Raw genomic sequence first — 27,550 nt, 5'->3', positions numbered from 1 at the left:
GTTAGTCTAGGTGCCCTATTGTATGTTGTGCTTGGCTCTATTAAAGATTTATTTTGTTTGTTTGTTTATTTTAAGACAGAGTTTCTCTGGCTGTCCTGGAACTTATTATGTAGACCAGGCTGGCCTCAAACTCAGATATCTGCCTGCCTCTGCCTCCTGAGTGCTGGGATCAAAGGCATGTGCCATCACCGCCTGGCTTAAAAGATTTATTTAAAATTTTTTCCATGTTTGTATGTCTCTGTGCATGTGTGAGTTTTGTGTATGAGGTAAAGTAACTTGACTCAGTGGAGTAGACTTTTCCGGCTTGTTGAGTACTATTTGTATGAGATTTGAGGTTTCAAAATTGTAATCCAGACATGCTGGAACTCATCTGTAATCCCAGCACTTGAGGTACCGAGGCAGGAGTGGATCCAGCACTTGAAGTACCGAGGCAGGAGTGGATCGCTACAAAGTTGAGGTTATTTGTGAGGGGCTGGGTAAAGAAACTGCCTCTGTGAAGGCTCCAACCGGTAAGGTTTTTATTTATTGTGAGCAAGCTTCCAGAGGAAACTCAGAGAATGGAGCAGAGAGAAAAGGAAGCAGACTGGATGTGGCCAGGGAGGCAGAAGAGCAGGAGAGAGAATCGCTGCGGGGGTGGGGGTGGGGGTGGGGGTGGGGATTGTGTGTGTGTGTGTGTGTGTGTGTGTGTGTGTGTGTGTGTGTGTGTGTGAATAGTGGAGACAGCAAATGATAGCGATAGCAGAGAGCACAGAACAGCAGGAGGGAGACCAGGAGAGCGCTGGAGCCTAGAGCCCAGCAAGGGGCGAGCAGGCCAGGAGAGCTTGAGAGAGGGTGGCGGGAGAGAGCAGGTTATAAGGAGGGAAGAGCCAGGAGCCCAGCATGGACTTTGAAGTGCACGGCAGTCTGTGAGTAGGGACTGCAGAGTCCTGGATGCCTCCCACGGCTTTGATATGCAACCACAAGTAGCCTCGAGTCAGTCCCCTCTGCCAGACGTCAGGGGAAGGACTCCTTTGGCAGCTTCACAAGTTCCCAGGAGTGCTGGCTGCTCTCTGACCACCAGAAATCCTCCTGTAGTTCAGCTCCAGCTCATTCTTGACTTAACAGAAGTCATCTGGGCCACATAGTTAGCTCAAGGCTATCCTGTGGTGCCTAGAGAAGCCCTACCCGGCTGTCCTGGAACTCCCTGTGTAGGCCCGGAGGGTCTGGAGCTCCTGGGGACCTGCCAGCCTATGCCTCCTGAGTGCTGAGTGTGCTTGCACACCCCACTAGAGTATCTTTTAGAGAAGTATAAAAGGTAAGGATATGTGAGAACTTAGCTTTTATCTAAAATTTTAATATAGAAACATTTAAGCCCCCTCCCCAATCGTCCAAGAAAGGGCCTAGTAAATAACCTAGGCAGGATTTGAGAGGATGGGGCTGGTTATAGCCCCGACAGGAGAAGAGTGTGTGGACCGAGGGAGTGTGCAGAACTGGGTCCTTGAGTATTTTTGTGCCGTGACACTCGTGAACTTTTCTTCTGTTCTCTAGGGTGAATTGATGGCAAGTGCACAGTATAAAGCCATCTGATGCTAAATTTGCTTCTAAAATACAGTTATAGTTGGGACCGTCACATGTATGTACCTGTCGTCCCAGCTATTTGGAGGAAGATTGCTTAAGTTCAGGTGTTTGAGACCAGCCTGGGCAATGAACAAAGTGAGCCTGTTGTCTGTCGAAGTCTTTAGACAGACACACCAGAAGAGGGCGTCAGATCCCATTACAGATAGTTGTGAGCCACCATGTGGTTGCTGGGAATTGAACTCAGGACTTCTGGAAGAACAGTCAGTGTGTTTAACTGCTGAGCCATCTCTCCAGGCCCCGGATATTTCCACTATTCAAGGGTGTGCGCCTCCCTCCAGCAACCCTCTTCCTCTGATTACGCCCTACTTCCCAAGTCTCACCTTTCCTCTGTAGTCTATTCAAAGTTTGAATCTACCTGTGGGTTAGCCATTTTCTGTGCCAGAGCCCTGATGATCAAACTGTTTCTGGAAACACCCTCACAGATGCAGCTAGGGATGAGACTTACTAACAGTCTTTTACATGTCCCCCAATCCAGTCAAGTTGACAATCAAGATTGAGTGCAGGCACAGCAGACATCCTGGAAATTGTCTCAGCTGTCTGGAAGATTCCTCTTGTTTTCCTCTTGTGTTGGGTTGTCTCAGGCTTGTACCTTAAACTCTTTGTTAAGTTTATGTGTCTGCTTTTTTAATGGCTCAAGGCTGGGAGTTTGACCCTGGGACAAAAGCTTCCTGTCTGAAACATATTTTATACTTTGATCGACGACTCGGGTGCTTTTTCCAGCTTCTGTGGATGCTCTGTTTTTTGTTGTTGTTGTTTTTTAAGATTTATTTACTTATTTTATGCATATGAGTACACTGTAGCTGTCTTTAGACACACCAGAAGAGGGCATCAGATCCCATTATAGATGGTTGTGAGCCATCCTGTGGTTGCTGGGAATTGAACTTAGGCCCTCTGGAAGAGCAGTCAGTGCTCTTAACCACTGAGCCATCTGTCCAGCCTGCTCTGTGGCCTCACCACTGCGAAGTATGCTGCGTCTCCACTCTTGACTTGCTGTTAGACTGTGATTTCTTGCATCTGCTAACCCATCTGATACACACCTTTCCTTCTTCCCGGGGTTTGTTGTTCTTGGCTCTTTTTTGTTTGTTGCAGCATCTTTGTTCCTTAGTGTAAGACTTAAAACGAAGTCTCTTACCTTTTTTAGCGAGCTTTCACAAGAAAGTCAAGTATGCATGCTTTGAATTTAGCTCTTAACTCACGAGCCTTGATTACTTCATTTGTCTCTTAAGACTGTAAAAGACTATCCCAGCCAGCCTCTCCATTTCTTTGTCTTATACATCCATGTATATATGAAACACATGAAGGACACTGTGTGGACTGAATGACCTTGTGTGAAGCCGAGTCACAGCTAAATCCAGAGTTGTCCAACAAAACCTTGATTGTTCTTTCCCTTTGCTTTTGTAGGGAGGTGACACGGGCCCTGACTGCCCGGCAGTGATTGTGGAGCCAGTTCCCAGTGCGAGGTTAGAGCAGGGCTATGCTGCCCAGGTGCTGGTCTATGACGACGAGACTTATATGATGCAGGATGTGGCGGAAGAACAGGAAGTTGAGACGGAGAATTCAGAAACAGGTAAGACACTGCAGAGAGTCCTTGTTACCTATAACTCCTATCTTTTAACCAGCCATCTATTTTATGTGAAAAGGTGTTTTGCCTGCATGTATGTCTGCATGGGTGCTGGGAACCCAACCCAGGTCCTCTGGAAGAGCAGCCAGCGCTCTTAACTGCTGAGCCATCTCTCCAGCCCCATAAGTTGTTTTGTAAGCTTCAGTATTACTATTTATTGTTGGGGGAAGCTTATACTGAAGAACCTATTATAAAATGCCAGTTAGCATAGGATGGACATTGGTGTAAAAATCTTTGTTTAAAGCGAGTTTATATAAGTATAGGAGAGTCCTATGTTATAATTCTTCACTATACAACAGCCTTAAAAGTTGTTGGTTTTTGTTTTTGTTTAACTACAGATATTCACTAGTTATTTACTTATAAAATCAGTAGGTTAGTATACAAGAGTGATATTTCCTAATAAAAAAAATGAGGGTAGTATTCTCTTTCTAACTGGTTTAGCCCTTCTTTGAATCAGCATTGCTGGAGCAGTACCGTTTTGTTTTGTTTTGTTTTGTTTTGTTTTGTTTTGTTTTGTTTTGTTTGAAGCATCTTTGCCTGTCAGATTCCTCTTCCTTTTCTGTCTTCTTAGACATCCTGGTGTTCCCATTAGTATGTATTTCATCAGCTATATGTGCATTTGGGAATTAGTGTGTGTAATTCTTAAGGAAATCTTTTTGGTTTTGCTATGACCATGAAAAATTTCCCTAAATCATTTTAGTGACTTAAATAGTAGCAAACAACAATAACAACAACAAATCATAGTCTGGTAATGTTTTGGAAAAATTCTTATTGGTTTGCAGTCCTAGTGAAATTCCTTCCTTCCTTCTTGTGTGTATGTGTATGTGTGTGTGTGTGCATGTGTATGTGTAGTTCAGAAGACAGCTTGTGGGAATTAATTCTTCTTTCCTTCTATTATGTGAGTCCCACAGAAGGAACTTAGTTGTCCATTAGTGCTTTTACACATTGAGACTTCTAACAGGCTTGAATATTTAGATGTATTTCTACAAGTGTAGCAAACTTTCCCAATTACCTTTTGAGTGTCTGATATCTTTTGGTTCTGGGGCCCCAGTGGTTCCCTCTTAACTACTGCTAGCTGTCAGTTCCACTCTTTTATTGAGCTTAGAGATTAGGAGCTCTTGTTCTTCCAAGCAAGGATGATGTGTCAGCAAGGCTCCGGGGAAGTGCAGACTGGTTCATCTGATGACAGGGACCCAGGCACTTCCTAAAGACTCAGTGGTGGGCGTGGAGGGGTGCCTTGTTCTAGGGGCTTCTTTTTGAGGGTTTTCCAGGCTGAAGGAAGGTCCAGGGATGCCTTTTCTTCCTTAAAAATTAAGTCATTATTATTAGTGTATTATCAATTTTATGTGTAGGCTGTTTTGCCTGCAGAATCTAGAAGTGGGCATCTCTGAAACTGATGGATGCCCACATTACAGATGGTTGTGAGCTGTTATGTGAGTGCTGGGACTTGAACCTGGGTCTTCTGGAGGAACAGGCAGCACCTTAAGTCACCTCTCTAGGCCCGAGGTTTCCTCGAATGATTGATTTTTGCATCAAGTTGCAAACTTTTAAAAATGAAACGACCATATAGGATTCGCACAAGTAGACACATCAGGGTGCCAGAGCAGGTTGACACATGTTACTGTGTAATTGATAATAAATTCTTCATTCATTTCAATTCAAGTAATTTTGCATGAGAAATGAGTGTAACCCAGTTAAGGAGTCCTGAGGGTGCTGATTCATCCCATTCGCAGGACAGATGTGAATGAATGGCTGTGGTGTTGAAGAGGAGGCTTGGAGCTGGGCTGGCCGTGGTGCACATGTGTAACCTGACTACCCCCGAGGCTGACACTCTAGGGGCCGTGGATCTGAAGGCCAGCCCGGGCTCAGGATACCAGGCACGGAGAAAAACCAGTTGCTCTTGCAATTATTTTCCACAAGTTGTGTTTTAAAATTGAACACCATCTTATTTTGAAGGTCACTCCGGCCCCCTTGGCAGGCCTTGAACTTGGTACAGGCGTGTTGCTTTTGTCTCCTGAGAGCAGGGGTGATAGCCATGCTCTACTGTATCCTGCTTGCTCTCAGTACTGCCCTTTAGTACTGTTTTTTTAAACAGTAGAAGGAAATGTTAGGCAGATCACTTATATTACTCTAATATGGTAAAGGTTCCTCAGAACTTCAGTTTGCATGTTCATTTGCTTTAATTTTTATATTTTTATTTATATGAGTACACTCACTGTAGCTTCAGACACACAAGAAGAGGACAGCGGATCTCATGACAGATGGTTGTGAGCCACCATGTGGTTGCTGGGAATTGAACTCAGGACCTCTGGAAGAGTAGTCAGTGCTCTTAACCACTGAGCCATCTCTCCAGGCCTCATTTGCTTTCTTGATCATGAGTTTTAATGACTTTACAAGGATTATTAGTGGCCATAGGTTATTTTTTGTTTTATGCACACAACATGCTCCCACAAATAGTTTTTGTTGTTGTTTTGTTTGTTTGTTTGTTTGTTTTTGTTTTTCAAGACAGGGTTTCTCTGTGTAGCCCTGGCTGTCCTGGAACTCACTCTGTAGACCAGGATGGCCTCGAACTCAGAAATCCACCTGCTTCTGCCTCCCAAGTGCTGGGATTAAAGGTGTGCGCCACCACTGCCTGGCTTAGTATTTTTATATTAGAAAATCTGAGCTTGAGTTTGTTGGTTTTTAAAAGACCCACACACTAAGTGGATTATACTTCTTACAGAGCATAGACAGATGGGTAAGGGTGGCCAAGGCTTAGCTGAGTCTGTTTCAGTTTGCTGGTGGGCTGGGATGGGAGGGTCATTTTTCATAGTATTAAAAGCTTGTAACAGAAACTCTAAACATGTAGATGTTTTAAAAGAAACTGACTGAGAAGAAATGGGAAGGTCTCGGTTTTTATTTGGTGAATTGGGGGAATTAAGACTATAGAATAAGGGCTGCTGAGTTGGCTCAGTGGGTATTGGGGCTTGTCTTACAAGCCTGGCAGTCTGTTTGATCCTCAGGGTCTGTGATGAGCTGGAAGGAAAGAACTGGCTCCACACAGCTGTTCTCTGACATCCAGATGTGCACCATGGCACAGGAGCTATGCACACACATCATGAACACAGACAAGTAAAAAAAATGTATAGAATAGGATTTCCTTGTAAACGTTTTCTAGACTTCTTTTAAACTATAATTCATTCCCTGTCTCTCTGTCTCTCTGTCTCTCTGTCTCTCTGTCTCTCTGTCTCTGTCTCTCTCTCTCTCTCTCTCTCTCTCTCTCTCTGTGTGTGTGTGTGTGTGTGTGTGTGTGTGTGTGTGTGTGTGTGTGTGTGTTTTGAGACAGAATCTCTTAGTGTAGCCCTGGCTGTCTTAGAAGACTACCTGGCCTCCAGGTTACAGAGATCCTACTGCCTCTGCCTCCTGGGTCTCGGGATTAAAGTCGTGCGCCGCTGCTACACCTGGCTTATGATTCATATTTTATTAGCCTAAAATCATAGTTAATTTAACTTGTTCTTTCATCTCTGGTGGTCACATTGAAGTTTTTCTTCTTTTGTTCCTCTATACCCTTACATGTCTGACAGAGACACTATCCTCACTGTTAAGTAGGTTGGAGTGGGTGGGTTCATGGCCCTTCATTACTTTGTATGTAAGAGGACTGACTCCCCTTTTGATCGTAATTTTGGTTTACTTTGCTTATCTTTCTTTTAAAATTTTCCATTTTTTCTCTCTGGGCTTAGTGATGATACTAATATCCTCTTAAAGGTTGTAGAAAAAACTGAGAACTGTAAAACTTTTAAAAGTGGTATATTCATCTAATTTTATCACAAGCAGCTGTGAGGCACTGAAGATTAGTAATGATAAAGAGTCTTTAGGAGCAGCAGTAAGCTGTGGAGGGTGGGTGGGCTTGTCTCTGGGGGCTTGAAATAACTCCCAGAGCCACACACTTCCGCAGCACAGCCTGCTGACATGTGGGCGTGATGAGAGGGAGGCGCTGATTGGATCCTCTACAGAGATTTTTAATGCTTATTTAAAAATATAGAGATATGAAGTAAGTTTTATTGAATGTCAAGAGTTAGAAATTAAGCAGATAAAGGCGCCACAAGACTCGCAGGCTCTTAGGAGGAAGCACAACCATGGACCTCACATCTCTGATATAGGATGAATTCTGAATATAGGCTGAGGTGTAGCCTAGTGGTAAAGTGCTTATCTACTATGTGTAAGGTCTTAGGTTCAATCTCAAGTACCATACGAAAATAAACAAATGCCATTTGATAAAAATTGTAGTGGAAGAGGCGCGAAGGCTGGCTGTTGTGACTTGAAGGGTGACTTGAGAAACTGAAGTAGTGGCCATAGGAAGAGTGGGCTCCATACACAGCATCCCAGTCAAATGTACCCTGATCCCGGACAAGGGAGGGGCTACGCAGCACAGTTAGAGATGGTGACATCCTGGAGAGATGAAGGAAAGATGGTTTTAAGAAGCAGATGATCTAAATAAATAAATAAATGAAAATGAAAAAAGAAGCAGATGATCTTAATGGTCAGGTTTGATTTTGAGTTGAGATAAGGTATCTAAGAAGAAGTATGTAGGTATTTACAGATGGATACAGGAGTAACCAGGATTTTGTCACAAAGAAAATGGCTAACTTATGGGGAGCCTTAGTAAAAGAAAGCATAGCATGGAAGAGGAGGGTAGTGCTCAGCTCTCTACAACAGAGCTGTTTCTATTCTTGGCTCCCGGGCTCAGGGGAGGGCCCACCTATACAACTCAAACAGGAAGCCACTGCCCTGGAAAAAGAATCGCCTTGGCAAAAGCTGGGACCTTGGTCAAGGATGCACCTGGTTGGATGTCAGTGCCACAGTGAGGGGGGCAGGTTAAGTCTCCTAGTCTTACTCTCCCCTTTTCTAGTCCCTGCCCAGTCTCTCCACTGAACAAGCCCAGTTAGAAGCTGTGTGAGCCCCTTTAGTGCAGCTGCTCTCCGGGGGTGGAAAGAGCCAGGATGGATGGAAGATGCCTAGTGTAACTGCAGCCCAGTGACCAAAGGGTAGAGACAGGTTTGGGAGTTATCCTTACTGAAGCCATGGAACCAGTTAGTTAGGCCGAGGGAGGAGGTGTGGCAGAATCCTCCCATGGGCCTGGATGAGAAAAGGACATACAATTAAACAATTACTTTTAGAAATGTTTGTAATTTGAAAAGCATGAAGCATTCTAAAAGCGAATATGAGAGAGCGTCCTGGGTGACAGAGTTTAAGTATCTTTCTCTGGCAGGAAGGAGTTCCGCCTTTGCTTACCTACTTCTGCCTTCAGTTTTCCTCCACATCACTCAGTTGGCAATGCTTAAACCTTTCAGTGTTTCACTGTTATAAAATAGGAATTTAAGACTGTAAGGACGAAGGAAGTAGTTACAGGACAGTTCTTGAACAAGTCTTCCATTGGCTTCATTAGCAGGCTTTCATATGTCTGCAAGTGTATTCAGCCAGAACACTTAACTTCGCATACATCTGTTGTATTTCCTTTCATTTCCACATTAAAAAAGAAAAGAAAAAGATAAATACCAAAGAAACACATACTTGAGCAAGCATTTTTCCTTGTCATTCTTCCTTGGCTCATTGTATGTGTCAGTCTATAGCATTTCTCAGCCAGCCTCCAGCTCACTGCACTTGTCAGCCAGCCTCTAGCTCACTGCACTTGTCAGCCAGCCTAGAGCTCACTGCACTTGTCAGTCAACCTACAGCTCACTGCACTTGTCAGTCAGCCTATACAGCTCACTGCACTTGTCAGTCAGCCTATACAGCTCACTGCACTTGTCAGTCAGCCTATACAGCTCACTGCACTTGTCAGTCAGCCTATACAGCTCACTGCACTTGTCAGTCAGCCTACAATTCACTGCACTTGTCAGTTAGTCTACAGCTCACTGCGCTTGTCAGTCAGCCTACAGCTCACTGCACTTGTCAGTCAGCCTATACAGCTCACTGCACTTGTCAGTCAGCCTATACAGCTCACTGCACTTGTCAGTCAGCCTACAGGTCACTGCACTTGTCACTCAGCCTACAACTCACTGCACTTGTCAGTCAGCCTACAACTCACTGCACTTGTCAGTTAGTCTACAGCTCACTGTACTGGACAGCCAGCCGACTACAGCTCACTTTGCTTGTCAGCCACTGTACTGCTCTTTGTTTGCTAGATTTCAAAGGCCAGTCTTCTGCCAAGCTCAGTGGCCCTCGGGTCATCCAGAAGTGCATCCTTTGTGGAAACTACACTCCCGGCTCTCTTCCTTCCTGCCTTTCACAAGGACTTTTCCAAACACACTGAGCTTCCTCTTCCATTTTATCACCTGTAGTCTGCTTAGCACTCTCTGTTGTAGCCCCGTGTACCCGAGACTTTGTACAGTTGTTATTGTCAACATTAATCACTCTTCTGACCGCCCATCATGCTATCTGGATAGTTACTTTCTTATGTGGTTCTTGCATATGTCCTTTTCCTTCATAGTAAGGATGAAAGTAACCTTGAAATTGTGTGTGGTGGATTTTTGTGTGTGTTTGTGTGTCTGTGTGTGTGGTGGATTTTGTGTGTGTGTGTCTGTGTGTGTGGTGGATTTTGCGTGTGTTGTTTTGAACATATGAAAGGTAGTCAGGAAATACAAAGCACTAAGTTTTTTATCTTAGTGAAGAACCATTTTATGGCCACGTGTGGTGAAAGTTACCTGCAGTCTCAAGACTGGGGAAGCTGAGGCAAGAGGATGGTGACTGAGTCCAGCCTGGACTACATGGAACCAGACCCAGTTTCAGACAAGTAAATGAAGTAAAGAAAGAAAAAGGGAGAATAATATATATTTATATATAAAAGTTTATATAAAGTCTTCAGTATTTCTTTGTTGAATGACCTAATGTTACTCAGAATTTTGAAAGTCATCCAAAAATACCTGAATGTGGTCATATATATATACCATTGATTTTTAATAATTGATTATATCTAAGTTTTTTTTTAAACAGTAAGAGCAATGGAAAAATTAGGAAGCTTTACAAAGAATAAACAAACTGAAAGTCATCACCATCAGTGAGAAAGATTGCTACTTTTTTTTTTTTTTTTTTTTTTTGGTTTTTCGAGACAGGGTTTCTCTGTGTAGCTCTGGCTGTCCTGGAACTCACTTTGTAGACCAGGCTGGCCTCGAACTCAGAAATCCGCCTGCCTCTGCCTCCCAAGTGCTGGGATTAAAGGTGTGCGCCACCACGCCCGGCCAGATTGCTACTTTTAAAGATCTAAATAATATAATTTTAGTATTGGCATAGATTAATCTTTTAAAATTTATATTATTATTTGACATGTCTTATGCTGCCCAGGTTGGCTCCAAACCACGGGCTCCAGCAGTCAGTCCTTCTGCCTCAGCTTCCCACGTAGCTGGAGCAATTCCCTGTGCTGCCATGCTCAGCGGAGCGCTGCTGTGTGAAGTTGTTGTGTTATCTTCTTCTAGTTGTTCTTGGAATGCATCACTAGTAGATCTTTCTGGTCTTTTTAAGGCTCTTGCATCTCTCCTTTGAGTAGCCGTGGCGACACTTTGCTTTGTATTCAGCCACCAAGGCATAAAAAAATTATCGTCGTACTTAGTTACCAAGAAGCTTTAAAAAAAAAAAATCTGTTTTTATGGGCTGGCATGATGGCTCAGTGGGTAAAGGTGCTTGCCACCACAAGCCTAACGACCCTACACGGTGTAGTGAAAGAATAGACCCTTGAAGATTAACAACCTCTGACTTCCATAACTTGTCCTGACACACACATTCCTACATACACACTCACGAATGTACAACAAATATATAAATACTGTTTTAGTGGGCAACAAAAATTTGTATTTAAAGATTAGCTGAAATTTAGAAGAATAAAATTTTTTGTGTAATTTAATAAGAAAACAATGGTTACTTTTTAATAAATGAAAGTAAAGGTTTATAAGCACAGTTTGAAAAAATAAAGTCAGATTTCTTTACTGAAATATCAGAAGCCGGATTTCTGTCTTGAAGACTTAGGCCTAGTCTGACTTTATGATGAGCTGTGATAACTTCCATATTTGTTATACCATCAGAAATCCTCCCTGTGGCACAAAAGGACTCTTTTAATTAGAAAATATTGTTGCCACAGGGAGGTAGAAGATCGACTTGAGAAACTGGGGACCTGGCAAGGAGCCCCAGTCCTAGGATCCCCTGAAGGTGAGACAGATTGAGCCAGAAGGAAGACAATGCTGGTAGGTCGGCTTTTAATTTATTAAGAATGTTACGGTGTTATTGTTATAGTTATTTCATCTACTTTATCATATTTGTGTTTAAAGAATGACAAAAATTTCTCCCTAAGAAGAAATGATAAAGTAGTGTTTTTTCACCTAAGCGGTTTTCTTCCCATGTTGTCCCCTCACCTTGCCTTGTAACTACCGCTGTGGGAAAGTTCCAGCATGGTCTGAGAAAGGCCTCTTCTCTCCCTTCTGTTGTTTCCATGTTCTTCCAATACAGATGTTTTCCAAGTCCTTTAAAATGTTTTCTTTCAATTGTCTGTTTTCTTGGGGTTGGTAAAACATAAATCTTAAAGTTAATTGAGTTTTCTTTCTGGAATTAACTGAATTATAATTTTACTGTGACTAAAGTTGTCTAGAAGGCATTATTGGAGAAGAGCTTTAGTATTTTAATATCTATGTTTCATTTAGTCTGAGAGGCCGTCAGGAGTTAAAAACCATTACTTTTTTACCAGTAGAGGAAGAAGGTGCTTCCAATTTACACACAGTGAGAAACCACTATTTATAAGGCACATCCCAATTCAGAGATGTCAAAGTGTGAAAAACTGCATCATAGAATTATTGAAATGTGATATTTTATAATTTTGAATCTTCTCCAAATATGCAATTTCCATTTACTTGGAATTAGACATTAAAATATCTAGTCTGTGATAAATGGGGATGGGCCGCAGTGTGGAGGGCTGCAGTGTGGAGGGTTGCAGTGTGGAGGGCTGCAGTGTGGAGGGTTGCAGTGTGGAGGGCTGCAGTGTGGAGGGTTGCAGTGTGGAGGGCTGCAGTGTGGAGGGCTGCAGTGTGGAAGGTTGCAGTGTGGAGGGCTGCAGTGTGGAGGGTTGCAGTGTGGAGGGCTGCAGTGTGGAGGGTTGCAGTGTGGAGGGCTGCAGTGTGGAGGGTTGCAGTGTGGAGGGTTGCAGTGTGGAGGGCTGCAGTGAAGAGGGCTGCAGTGTGGAGGGTTGCAGTGTGGAGGGCTGCAGTGTGGAAGGTTGCAGTGTGGAGGGCTGCAGTGTGGAGGGTTGCAGTGTGGAGGGCTGCAGTGTGGAGGGTTGCAGTGTGGAGGGCTGCAGTGTGGAGGGCTGCAGTGTGGAGGGTTGCAGTGTGGAGGGCTGCAGTGTGGAGGGTTGCAGTGTGGAGGGTTGCAGTGTGGAGGGCTGCAGTGAAGAGGGCTGCAGTGATGTGGAGAGATGCAGTGTAGAGGGCTATAGAGGAGAGGGCTGCAGTGGAGTGTCCTTACGTGAGCTCACTTAGCTTTCAGACTTCATCACTGCCTCTCAAGACAAGATTCTAAAACTCCAAGCATTTGCTGAGTGTGATGCTTCCACTCCCAGCATTTGTGAGGTTGAGGCAGGAGGACCCTTAGTTAAAGGTTACCAAAAACTGTGTAGCTAGAGTCTGCCTTAAAAACAAGACAGATGGGCTAGAGATGCTCTGTGGTTAGGACGGCTGCTGACCTTGCAAAGACCTGAATTTGGTACCCAGCTCCCACATCCAGATGCTTACAACTGCCTGTAACTCCAGCTCCAGATAACCCAAAGCCTTTGTCTAGACTTTGAGTACCCAAGTACAAGTGTGTGTACACATATAGGCACACACAAAGCAAAAAATGGCCTAAAGCAAGTAGTTGTTCTGCCAATTGGTAAGCAGAAATAAAAAACGAACCATTTAAGATACTATTTATATAAACATCAGTGTTTCAGTCGTTGGGGGTTTGTTTGTATGTTTTGCTTTTTGTTTTGTTGTTGTTGTTTGTTTGTTTCTTGAGTCAGGGTTTCCCTGTGTAGCCTTGGCTGTCCTGCAACTCAAAGCAGGTTGGCCTCAAACTCAGAAATCCATCTATCTCTGCCTCCTGTATGCTGGGAGCAAAGGTGTGCGCCATCACTGCCTTTCAAACATGTGTTTTATAAGAGAAGATGAAAAATACATTAAAAGGTCACTAGGAAGGATTGTTTTGTTTTGTTTTGTTTTTTTCGAGACAGGGTTTTTCTGTATATCCCTGACTGTCCTGTAACTCACTTTGTAGACCAGGCTGGCCTCGAACTCAGAAATCCTCCTGCCTCTGCCTTCCGAGTGCTGGGATGAAAGGGGTGCGCCACCACGCCCGGCGGTAAGGAGTTTTGTTTGTTTTAGAAACTATAATATTAGTTCTTTTGTACTTAAGATTTTTTCTTTCCTTTTTTTTCCCTTCAGTTTTTAAAAAAAGAAACACTAGCGCCAGGCAGTGGCGGCACACCTTTCATCCCAGCACTCGGGAGGCAGAGGCAAGCAGAGCTCTGTGAGTTTGAGACCAACCTGGACTACAGAGCAAGTTCTAGGACAGCCAGGGCTACATAGAGAAACCTTGTCTTGAAACCAAAAAAAGAAAGAAAAAGTAAAAAGAAAAAAGGCAGACAGTTGAAGGAGACAGGCTAGTTTGTAGAGAATCTGTCTCCAAAACAACAGGGGAGATGAGGACCAACATCCGAAGTTGTCTTCTGACTCCACACACACTGTGTGGTATACATACACACAAGTGAATGTGCATGCATACATACATACATGCATGCATGCATACATACATACATACATCATACACAGATAAAAATGAAGTGTTCATGAAGACAAAACTCTTAAAAATACTTAAAATTTTGCTAGATAACAGTATATCTATAACAAATGTTACTAATTTGGCTGAGTCCTTAATATAATGGTCTATACTCTAAAGTCTATTGCCTAATTTTTGGAGTTTGCAACACGATGCTATTGACAAATGCACTGTGGGCAGGAATAATAATGAAACATGTCTGGCTCTGTGACAAGAGAAGATAAAATCTGCTTTTTCATGACCATCCCTAATACAAGCCAATTTTATTAACTGTAGTCCCTAATGTTGTTAATGCTTTGGCCCTGCCTCTTCCCTTTCATCTTCTATCTGACCAACTCAGAGCTTTCCAGGCATGGCTGAGGAGGGAAGGTTTCAGGGTCCTGGGTTATAGCTAAGAATGTTTTACCAAACATACTTGGAGGCAGGGCCAGGCATCCATTTAGTGATCTGCCTGCACTCACTGAGGGCCTGCTGGGTGCCAGGTCAGAGCTGACTTTTCATGTGGCTAACAAGAGCCTTTGCTCTCAGTAGGCCTTCAGCTTTGTAGAGAAGATTAAACAAGTTTATGCCGTATATGGTAATAGAGGACATGGGACTCCCACAGAGAATGCCTCTCTGAGAAAGCTATTTGTGAAGGGTTTGGAGTAACCAGCCAGGTAGAGATGGAAAGGTCTGGAGGGACAGGCTTCTCTGAGTTGCCAGAGGAGGTCCAGTGTGGGGAGGCAGGGGAGGGGAGGAGAACGCTTTGGAAGCGGTGTGTCCAGGTCCTTAGCTTTATTAAAGGGAAGTAATGAAGTGTCTGTAAGTTTTAAGCCAATTGAAACAATACATGCAGATTTAGTTGTTTCCAAAATGTTGCGTACTATAAACAAAACACCTTCCACCTTCCACTCTGAGTTGAGGTAAAAGTTGTAGCAATTAAGATGCATAGTTGGGGGGCTGGTGAGATGGCTCAGTGGGTAAGAGCACCCGACTGCTCTTCCGAAGGTCCAGAGTTCAAATCCCAGCAACCACATGGTGGCTCACAACCATCTGTAACAAGATCTGACTCCCTCTTCTGGAGTGTCTGAAGACAGCTACAGTGTACTTACATATAAATAAATAAATCTTTAAAAAAAAAAAAAAAGAAATATGTTGTTTAAAAAAAAAAAAAAAAAAAAGATGCATAGTTGGATAGGTGTCCTTTCCTTCGGAGGAAGGAACTGGGCACCTAGTGTGGTGCTCATGCAGAAGAGGAGGAGTCAGTGCTCTCGCTGTCCTCCACGTGCACGGTTGAGTGTGGTTCTTACTGTGACGTATGTATGAGACACAGCGTATGTGACCTGTATGTATGAGACACAGCATCTGGCCTGATGGAGCGCCACTCTCTTTGCTGAATTGGAGGGGTTATGTAGGAACATTATTTTAGTCTTTTGGGCTAGGAAGCCCAAGTTAATGTTTTTCTTTTGGTTTTGATATCTATAAATAAAAGTTGTCTTGAAACACTTTTCCTACTTTTCAACACTTTATACTATACACGTAGGCGTTACTGGCACGGAGAGACAGTGTTTGGGGCCTCATGTCATACTGAGTGCTGGGATTAAAGGTGTGTGCCACCACTGCCTGGCATATGATGGAATAAAAAAAAAAGCAACATACAAAATTTAAAACATAGACAAAAATATCAACACATGCCCACTGAGTTATTATGGGTGTTGTAAACCTTGGCAGGATTGTACATCTCCTGTACTCTCCTGATTACTCTTGCATCGTGGTTCCCATAGTAACCATGGGGGTGGGGTCACTGCTGCTCTAGTGTGAAATCCTACATGGTCATTTAGTTGCCAAAAAGAAGTGAGCTTTTAGTTCTTACTAAATTACTTGTAGTTTCTTACAAGGATGGGGAATAAAAAACGTGATTTAGTACAATAACCATACACTCATCAGCCTGAAGTAACTGATAAGATGTATGCTAAGCAATGTGCATGCATATTAAGAAGAGTGCTTGCTAAAAAATACAGGAAACTGGATGAGACACCTACCATTGTTCACTCAGGTCATTTTTTAATAGGGATATCTATCTATCTATCTATCTATCTATCTATCTATCTATCTATCTATCTATCATATATATGATAAAATAATCACTTGAAGCAGGGGAGTACCGAAATGAACAGGGACTTGTGACATCCTATTTAAAATGATAACTTCATACAATAGTGTTGTGAACTAGCATGCCTGCATGTGTATTCTTTCTCCCAACTAGGATGCTCTTCTGTGAAAATGAAGGGCCATTTATCCCAGTATTCACACTTAACTGCATGTTAGCTTTCTTTGCTGGCGTATGCAGATGTTCCTGGCATCTGCCTTACATATGTCTGTCTTTGCTCATAACAGATGCTGGACCACACTTGCTGTGTGAGGCCCCCTTTGGGGTTAAGATTAGGACTTAAGTATATTCTAAGTTGATGGTTTAAAGCTTCATTTTATTTTGACACCTGCAGAATTAGTTTTATTACTGGCTTGGGGTAGCTTTTCCTTCCATTATTAAAGTGGCATTTCTCTGACTGTAAGTTTTTCTAACTTTTGAAGTGGTGGGTGTGTACAGTGCTCACTAGAAAGGATAACAGCACTGGCAGCAGAGGTAGCTCAGCGGTTGTGTGTTTGCCTGCACATGAAAGGCTTGTTTGGGATGCTCCCTGCTGTGAATGAGAATGGCCCCAGGAGGCTCAGATATTCTAATACTTGGTACCCAGGTGGTGGAACTTCTCTGGGAGGATTAGAAGGTGTGGCTTTGTTGGAGAAGGTTCGTCACTAGGGGTGCTTTGAGGTTTCAAATGACTCATGTCATTCTGAGTCTCTCTGCCACATGATTCTGTCTCAAGATGTGAGACAGAATCAGCTGTCCTAGGGCCATGTCTGCCACCATGCTTCCCACAGTGATGGTCATGGACTCTTTCTTACCCTCTGAAACTATGCAATCTTGTCTTGGTCGCAGCGTCTCATTTATTGAAGCAGCTGTGAATACTGTGAATACTGGCATGAAGCACGCCTGCCTGCGTGGCCCTCTGTGTCTGCTGAAATGTTCAGAAGAGTGAGTATGAATATTCCATCGAACTCACTCTGAGTCTTCTGGGACCTTCCTTAGCAAGCAGTTGTCCGTGCCATGGGCTCTCACTGTCTGTGCGTGACAGTCTGCTCTTTAAGAAAGCCAAGCTTGTTTTCAGGGCAGCGTCCATGCCATCCTCTCTGAGTTTGCTGCACCTCCTCTCTCTCACCCTGTCCTGGAGTTGGGGGCATGCTTATTAGTTAGTCTGTGTTTGTGTGTGCGTGTGTGTGTGTGTATGCATGCATGTATGCATGGATGTATGTAATTTTGAGTCAGGACCTTGGCTACCTGTCTCAGTCTAGCCTGGCACTCACTGTGTAGTTCATGGGCCTCTAACTCCTGCATACGTTCTGTTTTACTGCGGTCATTACAAAGTAGCGCTCACTCTAACTTCTACTTTGGGATAGCTATAACAAATGCAGCATAGAGTAAAAATACGCATGTAATATTGCTCAGAAAGTCACAGGTGAGCTGGATGTGGTGGGACACACCGTTAGCCCCAGCACTCAGGAGGCAGAGGGTTCGAGGTCAGCCTGGTCTACAGAGCGAGTTCCGGGATAGCCAGAGCTACAGAGAAACCCTGTTTCAAAAAAACAAAAACTATAACAATAAAAGACATGTTGAACTTCATTTAAAAGCCAGTGAAGTGTTGTTCTTAATTCTCATCCATGTATTTGTTTACTTTTTTATATTTACTTGTGGGTGTGCTAATGCCCCCACCTTGGTGCATGTGTAGAGGTTAGAGGGCTCTCTTTCCATCTGGAAATCCGGGAGATCAAACTCCAGTTGTCAGGCTTTGTCTTAAGTGCCTCTATCTACTCAGCCACAGGCTGGCTTTGTTATTTTAACTGCCCCTAAACATTTCATCAGGCTCTCTTCCTCTACATCAGAAGTTCTCAACCTGTGGGGTTTAACCCTTTCACTGAGAGCAGAGTAAAACAGGTATTTATATTATGATTCATAGCAGCAGCGCACTTACAGTTATGAAGTTGCAACAAATACAACTTTATGGTCGGGGTCACCACAACACGAGGACTGTAGTAAAGGTTGAAGCATTAGGAAGGTGCTCTGCATTCTACTGTGGATCTATTCTTTTTTCTCACTAATAACTAATATGTCCGGTAGGTGCTAAAGAGGTGGCTCAGCAATATTGATTGGCTATACCCTTCCAAAGGATCAGTGTTGGATTCCCAGCACCCACATGGTGGCTCACAGCCATCTGTAACTTCAGTGTCAGGAGATCCAATGTGGTCTTCTGACCCCCAAACATGCAGGCAGAATACTTATACATACAAGATAACCATTAAAATATGTCATAGGCATAAAAAACATTAAAATGTGGTATGTACTAAGTTCAACTGTGCCATATATTAATTACACATTAAATGCAACCTTATGATGCCTGATCCAGGTGTGTTCTCTCTCTCTCTCTCTCTCTCTCTCTCTCTCTCTCTCTCTCTCTCTCTCTCTCTCATACACACACACACACACACACACACACACACACACTCACACACACTCCATGCGGTTTGTCAAAGAGGACAACCTGTAGGTGTCAGTTCTTCCATTCACCATGTGGGTTCCAGGTCTTGGTGGTCCGCACCTTTAGCCCTGCCTAAGCCATCCTTCTGCCCTCTTCTTTCCTTTAAAAGCCCTTCATTACTGTTGTGTTTCTGTATGTGAGCACGCGTGTGCCATGAAGCAAGTGTAGAGGTCAGAGGACAACTTTCAGGAGTCAGTTCTCTCCTGCTGCGGGTTCTGGGAGTCAGACTCAGAGAGCCACACTTGTATGGCAAGTGGTTGTAACCCTTCAACCGTCTTTCCAGTCCCCCCCTACCTTGGCATTGCACTGAGGGTCTCACACATCTAAGCAAGTGTTCTACACTACAGCTACAACACTAAAGCCCCCAGCTCTGCTTTAAGTGGTGGGAAAAAAAAACAAAACCCAAAACAACCTCTCATGTATTGTGCTATTTTTTCATGTCATTTAGTTTCATTGAATCTTATATTGTTTTTTTCCCCCATCTGTATGACAAAACATCTTTTTTGAAAACCATTGCTTTTCAAATCTGAGCACATATTAGAATTATTTGAAGGGCTTGTAAAAATACAGACTGCTAGGATAGAATTTTTTGTTTTTCAAGATGAGGTCTTGTTATATTTGTTACTTAGGCTGGCTACATTTGTGAGGTCAAATGGTCCTCCTGCCTCAGCCTTCCTGGTACATTGGGCCACAGCTGGTCACCATCATACCTGGTGCGCACGTTTCTGGTTTAATGGGTCTGTGGCTTGGCTTGACATTTTCAGTCTAATAAGTCTAAGTGATACCAATGTTGTTGGTCACAGGAGATGTTTTCATAATCTCCTTTGACTGCGGGAACGCAGTAATCATTGTAGTTCCTTATTCTGATACAACTACTATAGTAATGGGGTATGTGTAAAAGATATTACAATTCTTTTGTGTCCTGGAAAGAATACAATGCATTACTAACCTTAATTCTTGAATAAGAGCTGTTGTGATAGCTTGGGGACTAAAGGTGCTTGACCCCGCACTTGCAGATGTGAGTTTGATCCTTAGAGCTCACATGACAGAAGGAAAGAACTGTCCCTGAACGTTGTCTTTTTACCCCCACACTTGGACTGTGGCATGGGCGCCTTTCCAATATGCAATAAATACATGGAAAGGAAGTGATAAAGCCAGGTACTACTTAACGCGTGGGCTGCAGTGACAGACAGGATGAGCAGTTTCTGCCTTTGGGGACTTGATGTAGAGAACGTGTAAGCTCATCATACTTCGAAGCTTTTTGTCACAAATCAGATTATGTAACAACGGACAGTCTTCCTTACATAATATTTAGAAACAGACTGAAGTAGGCTGGTGGGTCGTTGTTCTCAAGCAGTGGAGACCAAATGCCTTGTCCTGTCCCCTTACAGTTGAGATGCTTAATCTTAGTGTAGGCCACATTAAACTTTGTCATTAAAGCCAGGCATGGTGCGCAGGCCTTTAATGGGAGCATTTGGGAGACAGGTAAATCTCCATGAGACTGAGGCTAGCCTGGTCTACAGATTGAGTTCCAGGACAGCCAGGGCTACATAAAGAGACAGGAGAACAAAGGTTTAAAAAAAAGAAAGAGAAAAATGAATACATTTTACTGTTGAGGACATGGATGACAGGTAATTTCTTTAGGGGCAGAGAAGCTAGTAAGTCAACGTCGGATAAGCTAACGTCCTAAATGCCATCTGTGTGTGTCTGTGTGTGAGTGTGTGTGTGTGTGCGCGTGCGTGCGCGTGTGTGTGACTGTAAAGGTGTTCCTACCTTTCTCTTACCTTTCTCCATCCTTTCTCTCTTTCCCCTTTCTCCCTTTAGATCATTAAAGGGAGTTTTAATTGCACATAGGATGAAGTTCAGTTGACGATTATTACCGTTCTGTGCAGTGCTGGCTGGGAGTTAAACTCAGGCCCCATCAATGCAGTTCAAGCATTCTACAGCTAAGCCGACCTGGGGTTTTTGTTGTTGTTGATGTTGCTTTTTGTCAGGTTCCTTCTTGCCTTGGCTTCTGACTTCCAAGTGTGGGATAATGTGTCACTATTGCCTGGAATTACTTTAGGAACTGAAGACACTGAAATTTGCCTCCTTTCATATATTTAAAAGTAATAAGGGCAAACAAAACTGAAAAGCAACAACAAAAATAATAACAAAAACCCCAACAAAATATATACAAAGTTTCATTATTATATTGCTAGGAATAGTTCTGAGGATTTTATATACTAGCATAATTTACTCTCAACAACACCATGCTGAATAACGTCTGAGTGTAGAAGCAGGTATTTCAACTCAGAGTTAGCAGGCTCCAGAGCCCACCTTCAAGCATCTGTGAAGAGTTGTAGTATCACACTCCCTCTCGACACACAAACACACATACTGACTTTTAACTGCTTCTATTAAGTTCTGTTGGGTGTTGGGCTGCAGAGATTGCCCAGTGATTAAGATCCTTGACGGTTCCTCCAGCAGACCCAGGTTTGAGTCAGCCCTTGGATAGTGGCTCAAACATCTTAACTCCAGTTCCAAGGCATCCACTGCCGCCTTTGACCTCCACACCCACTACTTGAAAGGTGGTGCACAGAAACAAGCAGGCTAAACACATCTCACACACAAGAAATAATTTATGTATACACACACACACACACACACACACAAATCAAAAAAGCAAGTCTTTAAAAGGTTCTACTAGGTCATGATATACTCTAGTTTTTTAAGTATTGATTTTATGTGTATGAGTGTAAGTCACATGCTGAAGGTTACTTTGGACGTCAGAAGAGGGCATTGGCATTGGCTCTCTGGGAGCTGGAGGTGCACACAGATGGCTGTGAGCCACCTGATGTGTGTGCTGGGAACCAAAGTGGGGACCTTCGGAGGAGCAGGGATTGCCCTTAATGGCTGAGCCATTTCTTAGCCCCAACATAATCTGCTCCTAGAACAGACTGCCTTCCATCTTTCATTTCCTCCTTTGACATTTTTCCTTACCGGTTAGCATCGACAGCTTTGAGATAAACTAGGTAGTAAATACTTCCCCAAAATTCAAACCACGAGAAATGGTTTGGACTTTTTGGGAATGTGAAGATAGTGTAAATTGGATGGTTTTGTGCAGAGGAGAAAGAAAAATGTGGAGACTGTGAGTGAGATTTTGGGAGTGAGAAAGGTTGCGTGCATTGGCTCTACAAGTCGCTGGCTGTAAGTTAGCCAAATTGATTCAGTCTGGCTGTGGTTTGGTGCCATCTGGTGGTGCGTTTGTGCTTTTATAGGCCTTTGTTGTCTGGAGTAGCAGATGGGAAACAATTACAGCTTTTTGTTTTTCTTTTTGTTCTTTCTGAGCTAGGGCCTCAGGTAGCTCAGGCTAGCCTCAGACTCTCAATGTAGTAGAGGATTATTTAAACTTCTCACCCTGCCTCCCCTTCAGTTCTCAAGTGTGGATTACAGGCACGAGCCACTCTGCTCAGCTCTTAATTTAAGAGCATTGGCTCTAAGACTCCCTCTCCGTCAGTAATGACATCCATGGGGGAACCTGTAATCCCAGTACTTGGGAGGCTGAGGCAGAAGGATTGTGAGTTCAAGACCAGCCCAGGTTACAGAGTGAGATCTTGTTTTAACAAATAAACCTCACTGCCGCTCTAGTTCCTTATGAAACAGCAGTGTTCTGAGTAGCTTTCTCCACTCTGAGTACCTGCATCATGTCATTCTAACAGCTAGTAAACAGTTGTTCTAAGGAAGAGGGCTGTCATGGTCAGTACCAATGCTATCCCCTCAACAAGTTTCAGTTTATAGGTGGTGAACTCAAGGACTGGAAGTCACTGGATTCATAGGGAACAGCTGACTCAGAGAACTTTTACCCAGCTATATTATGTTTGCATATATTTGATTGAACTTTCATGATTTGCTCCATAAAGTTACAGTAGGCTATTTTTTGTTCGTTTGTTTGTTTGCTTATTGAGAAGACATCAAGAACCAGGAGAGAGCACTGAGAATTTTGTGGTTTATGTAGAGACTGACAAGCTGTGCAGTTGAAGTTTGCATTCTTTAGCCGCTGCAATAGGTGGGGCTAGAAGGCTGGAAGGGATTGTGTCAAACAGTGTGAGTAAGACAAGTTGTAGCTTCAAGGTCGCATGTGCCTGTGGTCCTTACCATCCGGAGGTTGAGGCGAGATGCTCACGAGTTTGGGCCAGTGTGGGCTATGGGACACGATCAAATCAAAACCAAACAAACCCAAGAAAATGGCTTGCAAAATACTAAACTGGGGGTGAGATTAGGGAATAAGTTAATTTTTATCCAACAAATGTGGAAAATGATAGGTGTCAAAATTATAAGCAAGGATAATAGATGTCCCAAAACTGTCAAATTATATCGGTCATTAACTGTGACCTTAAACACATCTGTTCTTTATAATAGACTCAGCAAATTAGGTCAAACATAGAAACAGGTAGAAACCTAATAGATTTAAAAAAAATAAAATTTATAAAACAGATAAATATTTCAAAAAAATAATAACTGAGGGGAATGACAGTAATAAAAAGAGTTTAGGGTGAATATCTTGGATTGAGACAAGGGGGCTCTTAACACCTGGGTGAGGAGTTCTGAAATTAAATTATGGGTATTTAACAACATAGCTGTGAGGCAGCAATGAAAAACCAAGGTGTTAAACAGTTGCTATGGTTAAATAATAGTATTGGGGAGGCTACAGAGATGGTCGAATGGTTAGCAGCACTTTCCCAGAGGGCCTGAGCTCAGTTGCCAGCATGGTTCCATATCAGGTGGCTCATGGTTGCCTGTAACCCCTGCTCTAGGGGATCTGACGCCCTTGACAGAAATCTACATGCATACAGCGTATACTCACACACACAGGTGAATTAAAAAAAAAAGAATCTGGCCTGTGGTGGCAGCACATGCCTTTATCCCAGCACTTGGCGAGGCAGAGGCAGAGGCAGATGTATCTCTGAGTTCAAGGTCAGCCGGGTCTACAGAACAAGTTCCAGGACAGCCATGGCTACACAGAGAAACCTTTCTTGAAAAACAAACAGACAAACTAACAAAAAACCAAAACAATAACAATGCAAGAATGAAAGAGAAAAAGAGAGGAAGGGAGGAAGGGAGCAAGGGAGGGAGGGCGGGAGGGAGGGAGGGAGGAAGAAAAAGAAAGAAAGAAAGAAAGAAAGAAAGAAAGAAAGAAAGAAAGAAAGAAAGAAAGAAAGGAAAGAAAGAGTCTTTAAATATTTAAAAAATAAAGACTGTGGAGGTAACAGCCCTCGCACCACTCCTGGCAGCCTGGATAATGTCCAGGACTGTGAACTTCCAAACCAACCTGCTAGAAAAGTGTGTTCACCGTCTCTGCTTGGATCTGAGGCTGGTAATGCAGGAGGAAACCCGTGCATGGAACTTTAAACCTCATCAGAAACACATGGCTGGGGAGTTACAGGCCCTAGTAGCAGACTTAGTACTGCTGTTTCAACTGATATTGGCTCAAAGTGCCTTATGAGCATCTAGGCTCACGGCCACGGACAAATGCTCACTTACTCTTTTGTTGTTGTTGTTTTGTTTTGTTTTGGGTTTTTGTTTTTGTTTTTGTTTTTTTGAGACAGGGTTTCTCTGTATAGCCCTGGCTGTCCTGGAACTCACTTTGTAGACCAGGCTGGCCACGAACTCAGAAATCCGCCTGCCTCTGCCTCCCGAGTGCTGGGATTAAAGATGTGCACCACCACGCCCGGCGCTCACTTACTCTTAATGACAGAAGCTCCTCTCTGCTGTGAACTTAGAGCCCACAGCTGCCCTAGGTGCTGAGAATAAAGGATGGATGAGTGTTCAGCCCTAAACAGGACATTTCCATCACCACCTCCAAGGCTCAGAAAACACCTCGGAATGAGAAGTGGGAAGAACGCAAGAGCTGGAAAATAAGGAGAAGGGCTGTGTGCAAATTGCCACCGTGGGCCTGACACAGCGGCTCTGTCTTGAACTCAAGAAGATCAGTTACCTGCCCGAGGAACTCTACAGGACTAGACCTGTCACCAGGCAGCTGTGGATGGGGGATGGCTCTCTACCCTTCCCTGCTGCACTGCTGGATGCTGAAACGTTCTAGGAGGGGCGAGTCTTTGCTTTTAGTTGTGACCCTATCGGTGAGCCCACCGTCTTCCAATGGAAAGTTCCAACCCCAGGATCACACAGATGGCCCTGGATAAATTCAGTGGTTCACAAAATAAAACATCATTAATGTGGGAAAGGCATTTCTAAGGAGGAGGCGGCTTAATAGGAGTGGGAAGGACGTGTAATTAGAATGCAGTGTATATATGTATGAAGTATTGACAGATAAGAGAATACCTGCTGGGAAGTGTAATCAGGGCTGTGAGATGTCAGTGGGTAAAAGCACATGCTGTCAAGTCTGATATCCTGTGTTCATTCCCTGAAACCCTCAGACTCGAGGAGGGGGCTGAGTCCCCTCAGTTGTTCTCTGACCTCCACACATGTGTGGTGGCATGTGCCTGTCTCTCCCCGCAATAAAACATTCAAGGTGTAATCGAAAGAAACATAAAAATTTAGTGACACTCTTCCATGATCATAGCTTCATTTATTCCAAGTAAAGACTGGCAGGTGAAGTCCATCTAAAAATACAGTGAATTCACAGTAACGTTCCAGGGCCATTATGATGTTAGAAGAATTGTTAGTGATGAAATCACTGTGCTTAGACTGAAGGACAAATACCACGCAACAGTTTCAATGGATCCAACACACATTTGTTAAAATGTATCATCTACTGATGATACAGACTTGAAACCTCATAAGGGGTAGTACTAAAAATGTAGAGAAAATTGAGTATGATGGCCCATACTCAATACAGTAAATACCATTTACTTAAAGTAAATATCATTTGTCAGGCAATATCTTTACATGCCATTGTTACTGGAGGTCCTAGCTAATGCAATAATGCAAAGGGAGTTTATTTTGCTGTGATACAACACCTTGACCGGGACCAAAAGCAACTTGTGTAGGAAAGGGCTTATGTCCTCTACAGTACAGGTAATGTCCATCACTGAGGGAAGGCAGGACAAGGACTCAGGCAGGGCAGGGACTGAAGCAGAGCGAGTGCTGCTTGCTTCCTATTGCTTAGCTTGTTTCCTTACAATCCCAGGACCACCCACCCATCGCTGGCACTGCCTGCAACGATCTGGGCCCTCCCACACCAATCACCACAAGAAACTGTCTTACAGGACAGTCTGGTGGGGGCATTTTCTCAGTTGGTCTCTCTTCCTGACCTATGTTAACTTGATGTTAAAACTAGCCAGCACAGGAGGGACAGTCTTGAATGATGAGAATAGACAGGGTTGAGAGTATGTCTCAGCTGTAAACCACTTCCCTTGTATGCACAAAGCTCCTAGTTCAATTGCTAGTACCATGTAGATACAAATGTATCTTTATATGAAACAAATGTCATTCTTTGAAAATGGGTTAGTATTTGAAATCTGAAAGACTATCATTTATACTTTTTTAAAAAAATTTTTTCTCATACATTAAATCCCAACTGCAGTTTTACCTCCCTCCACAACTCCTGGTCCCACCGCCCTCCCGTCCAGATCCACTTCTCTATTTCTCCTGCTATTTTCAAAAAAAGAGCAGGCTTCTCAGCCATCCTCCTTAAAAACAGATAGAGCAGGCCTCCCAGGGATATCAACTGAACATGGCATAACACATTATAGTAAGGCTAGGCACGCACCCCTCCTGTCACGGCTGGACCAGGCAACCCAGCAGGAGGAGAAGGATTCCAAGAGCAGGCTAGAGCCACACCCCCCACTCCCATAAGAACACCAAGCTACACAACCACAACATATTCAGGTCCTCTGAGTAAGTCATGGTTGTGATCTGTCTCAGACCAGTACAGGGTCCATGATTGTTGCCTCAGTCTGTGAGCCCATGTGAGCCCTGCATAGTTGATTCTGCTGCTGGCTGTGTTCTTGTGTTATCAATGCCTCTGGCTCCTGTAGTCCTTCCCCTCCCTCTTCTGCAGGGTCCTCTTGGCTTCGCCTAGTGTTTGGCTGTGGCTCTCTGCATCTGTGTCCATCAGTTGCTGGGTGACATTTCTGACAGTTGAGCTAGGAACTGAGTTCCTCATATCTACCATTAAAGTTGCTATGGAGGTTCATCACACAGAAAAGAAAAAGTATAAGGGTTGCTGTATATAGCAGCAGTAATCATTAAGAAAATGAAATATAATCTCACAGTAAAATCCAAGCCAAATAGAACAATCTCCATTAAGTACCTAGGAATAAATCTGACAGCATAGCATGCGGCCTGTTTACTACAGTAATGTCTCACGCGTTGTAAATCTAAGTAGATCAGAGTTATTTGTTCTTTTAATCTTTAATCTGAAGATACATAAGAGAACTAAGCATGATAAATCTAGTCTTCCTTTTCCAGCATAATGGAACTTTTCCAGTTTCCTTCTTGTCAAAAACCAGGAGGATTTGCTTTTGGCAGAATTTGACAAGCTCCTTTTCAAGGAGAGATCTTTCAGGTCTAGGCCGGTGGTTCCCAACCTGTGGGTAGTGGCACTTTTGGTGAACCTCTATCTCCATAAATATTTACAGTGTGATTCATAACAGTAAAATTACAGCTATGAAGTAGCAACAAAAATAACTTTATGGTTGAGGGTCACCACAACATGAGGAACTGTATTAAAGTGTCACAGCGTTAGAAAGGTTAAGAACCATTGCTCTAGACAATTCTGCAAAGAAGAAGGGCTTGTGTCCTTGTCTTCTGTCCACAGAGAATGATTTCTGGGCAGGAGGAAGGGTGTGGGCTTAGTATACAATGCTCTGCATTTAAACTCCAGAAGGAAAGGAGAGGGAGGAGAGAA

The 27,550-nt window shown here is 43.4% G+C and overlaps 1 protein-coding gene across 8 annotated transcripts in view; it reads left to right on the top strand.

Moving 5' to 3' along the window:
• Elf2 (E74-like factor 2) overlaps nt 1-27,550 on the top strand; it is an 87,964-nt gene that overhangs the window by 29,450 nt on the left and 30,964 nt on the right. For 3 of the 8 annotated variants that reach the window (XM_017319714.2, XM_030252804.1, XM_030252805.1), the window contains exons 4-5: nt 3,019-3,184; nt 11,349-11,451. Coding sequence is in view for 4 of the 8 variants with exons in the window: in NM_001291059.1 (NP_001277988.1) it covers nt 3,019-3,184 (166 nt within the window). In the remaining 4 variants the exon portion in view is untranslated. Of the gene's footprint in view, nt 1-3,018; nt 3,185-11,348; nt 11,452-17,045; nt 17,142-27,550 lie in introns of all 8 variants that reach the window. The other 5 variants (NM_001291059.1, NM_023502.2, XM_030252807.1 and 2 more) reach the window with 2 other exon arrangements.

Source organism: Mus musculus, chromosome 3, assembly GCF_000001635.26.
Source record: "Mus musculus strain C57BL/6J chromosome 3, GRCm38.p6 C57BL/6J".
NCBI lineage: Eukaryota > Metazoa > Chordata > Mammalia > Rodentia > Muridae > Mus > Mus musculus.
Note: the sequence above shows the minus strand (reverse complement) of the source record. Positions and strands in the feature narration are given on the sequence as shown.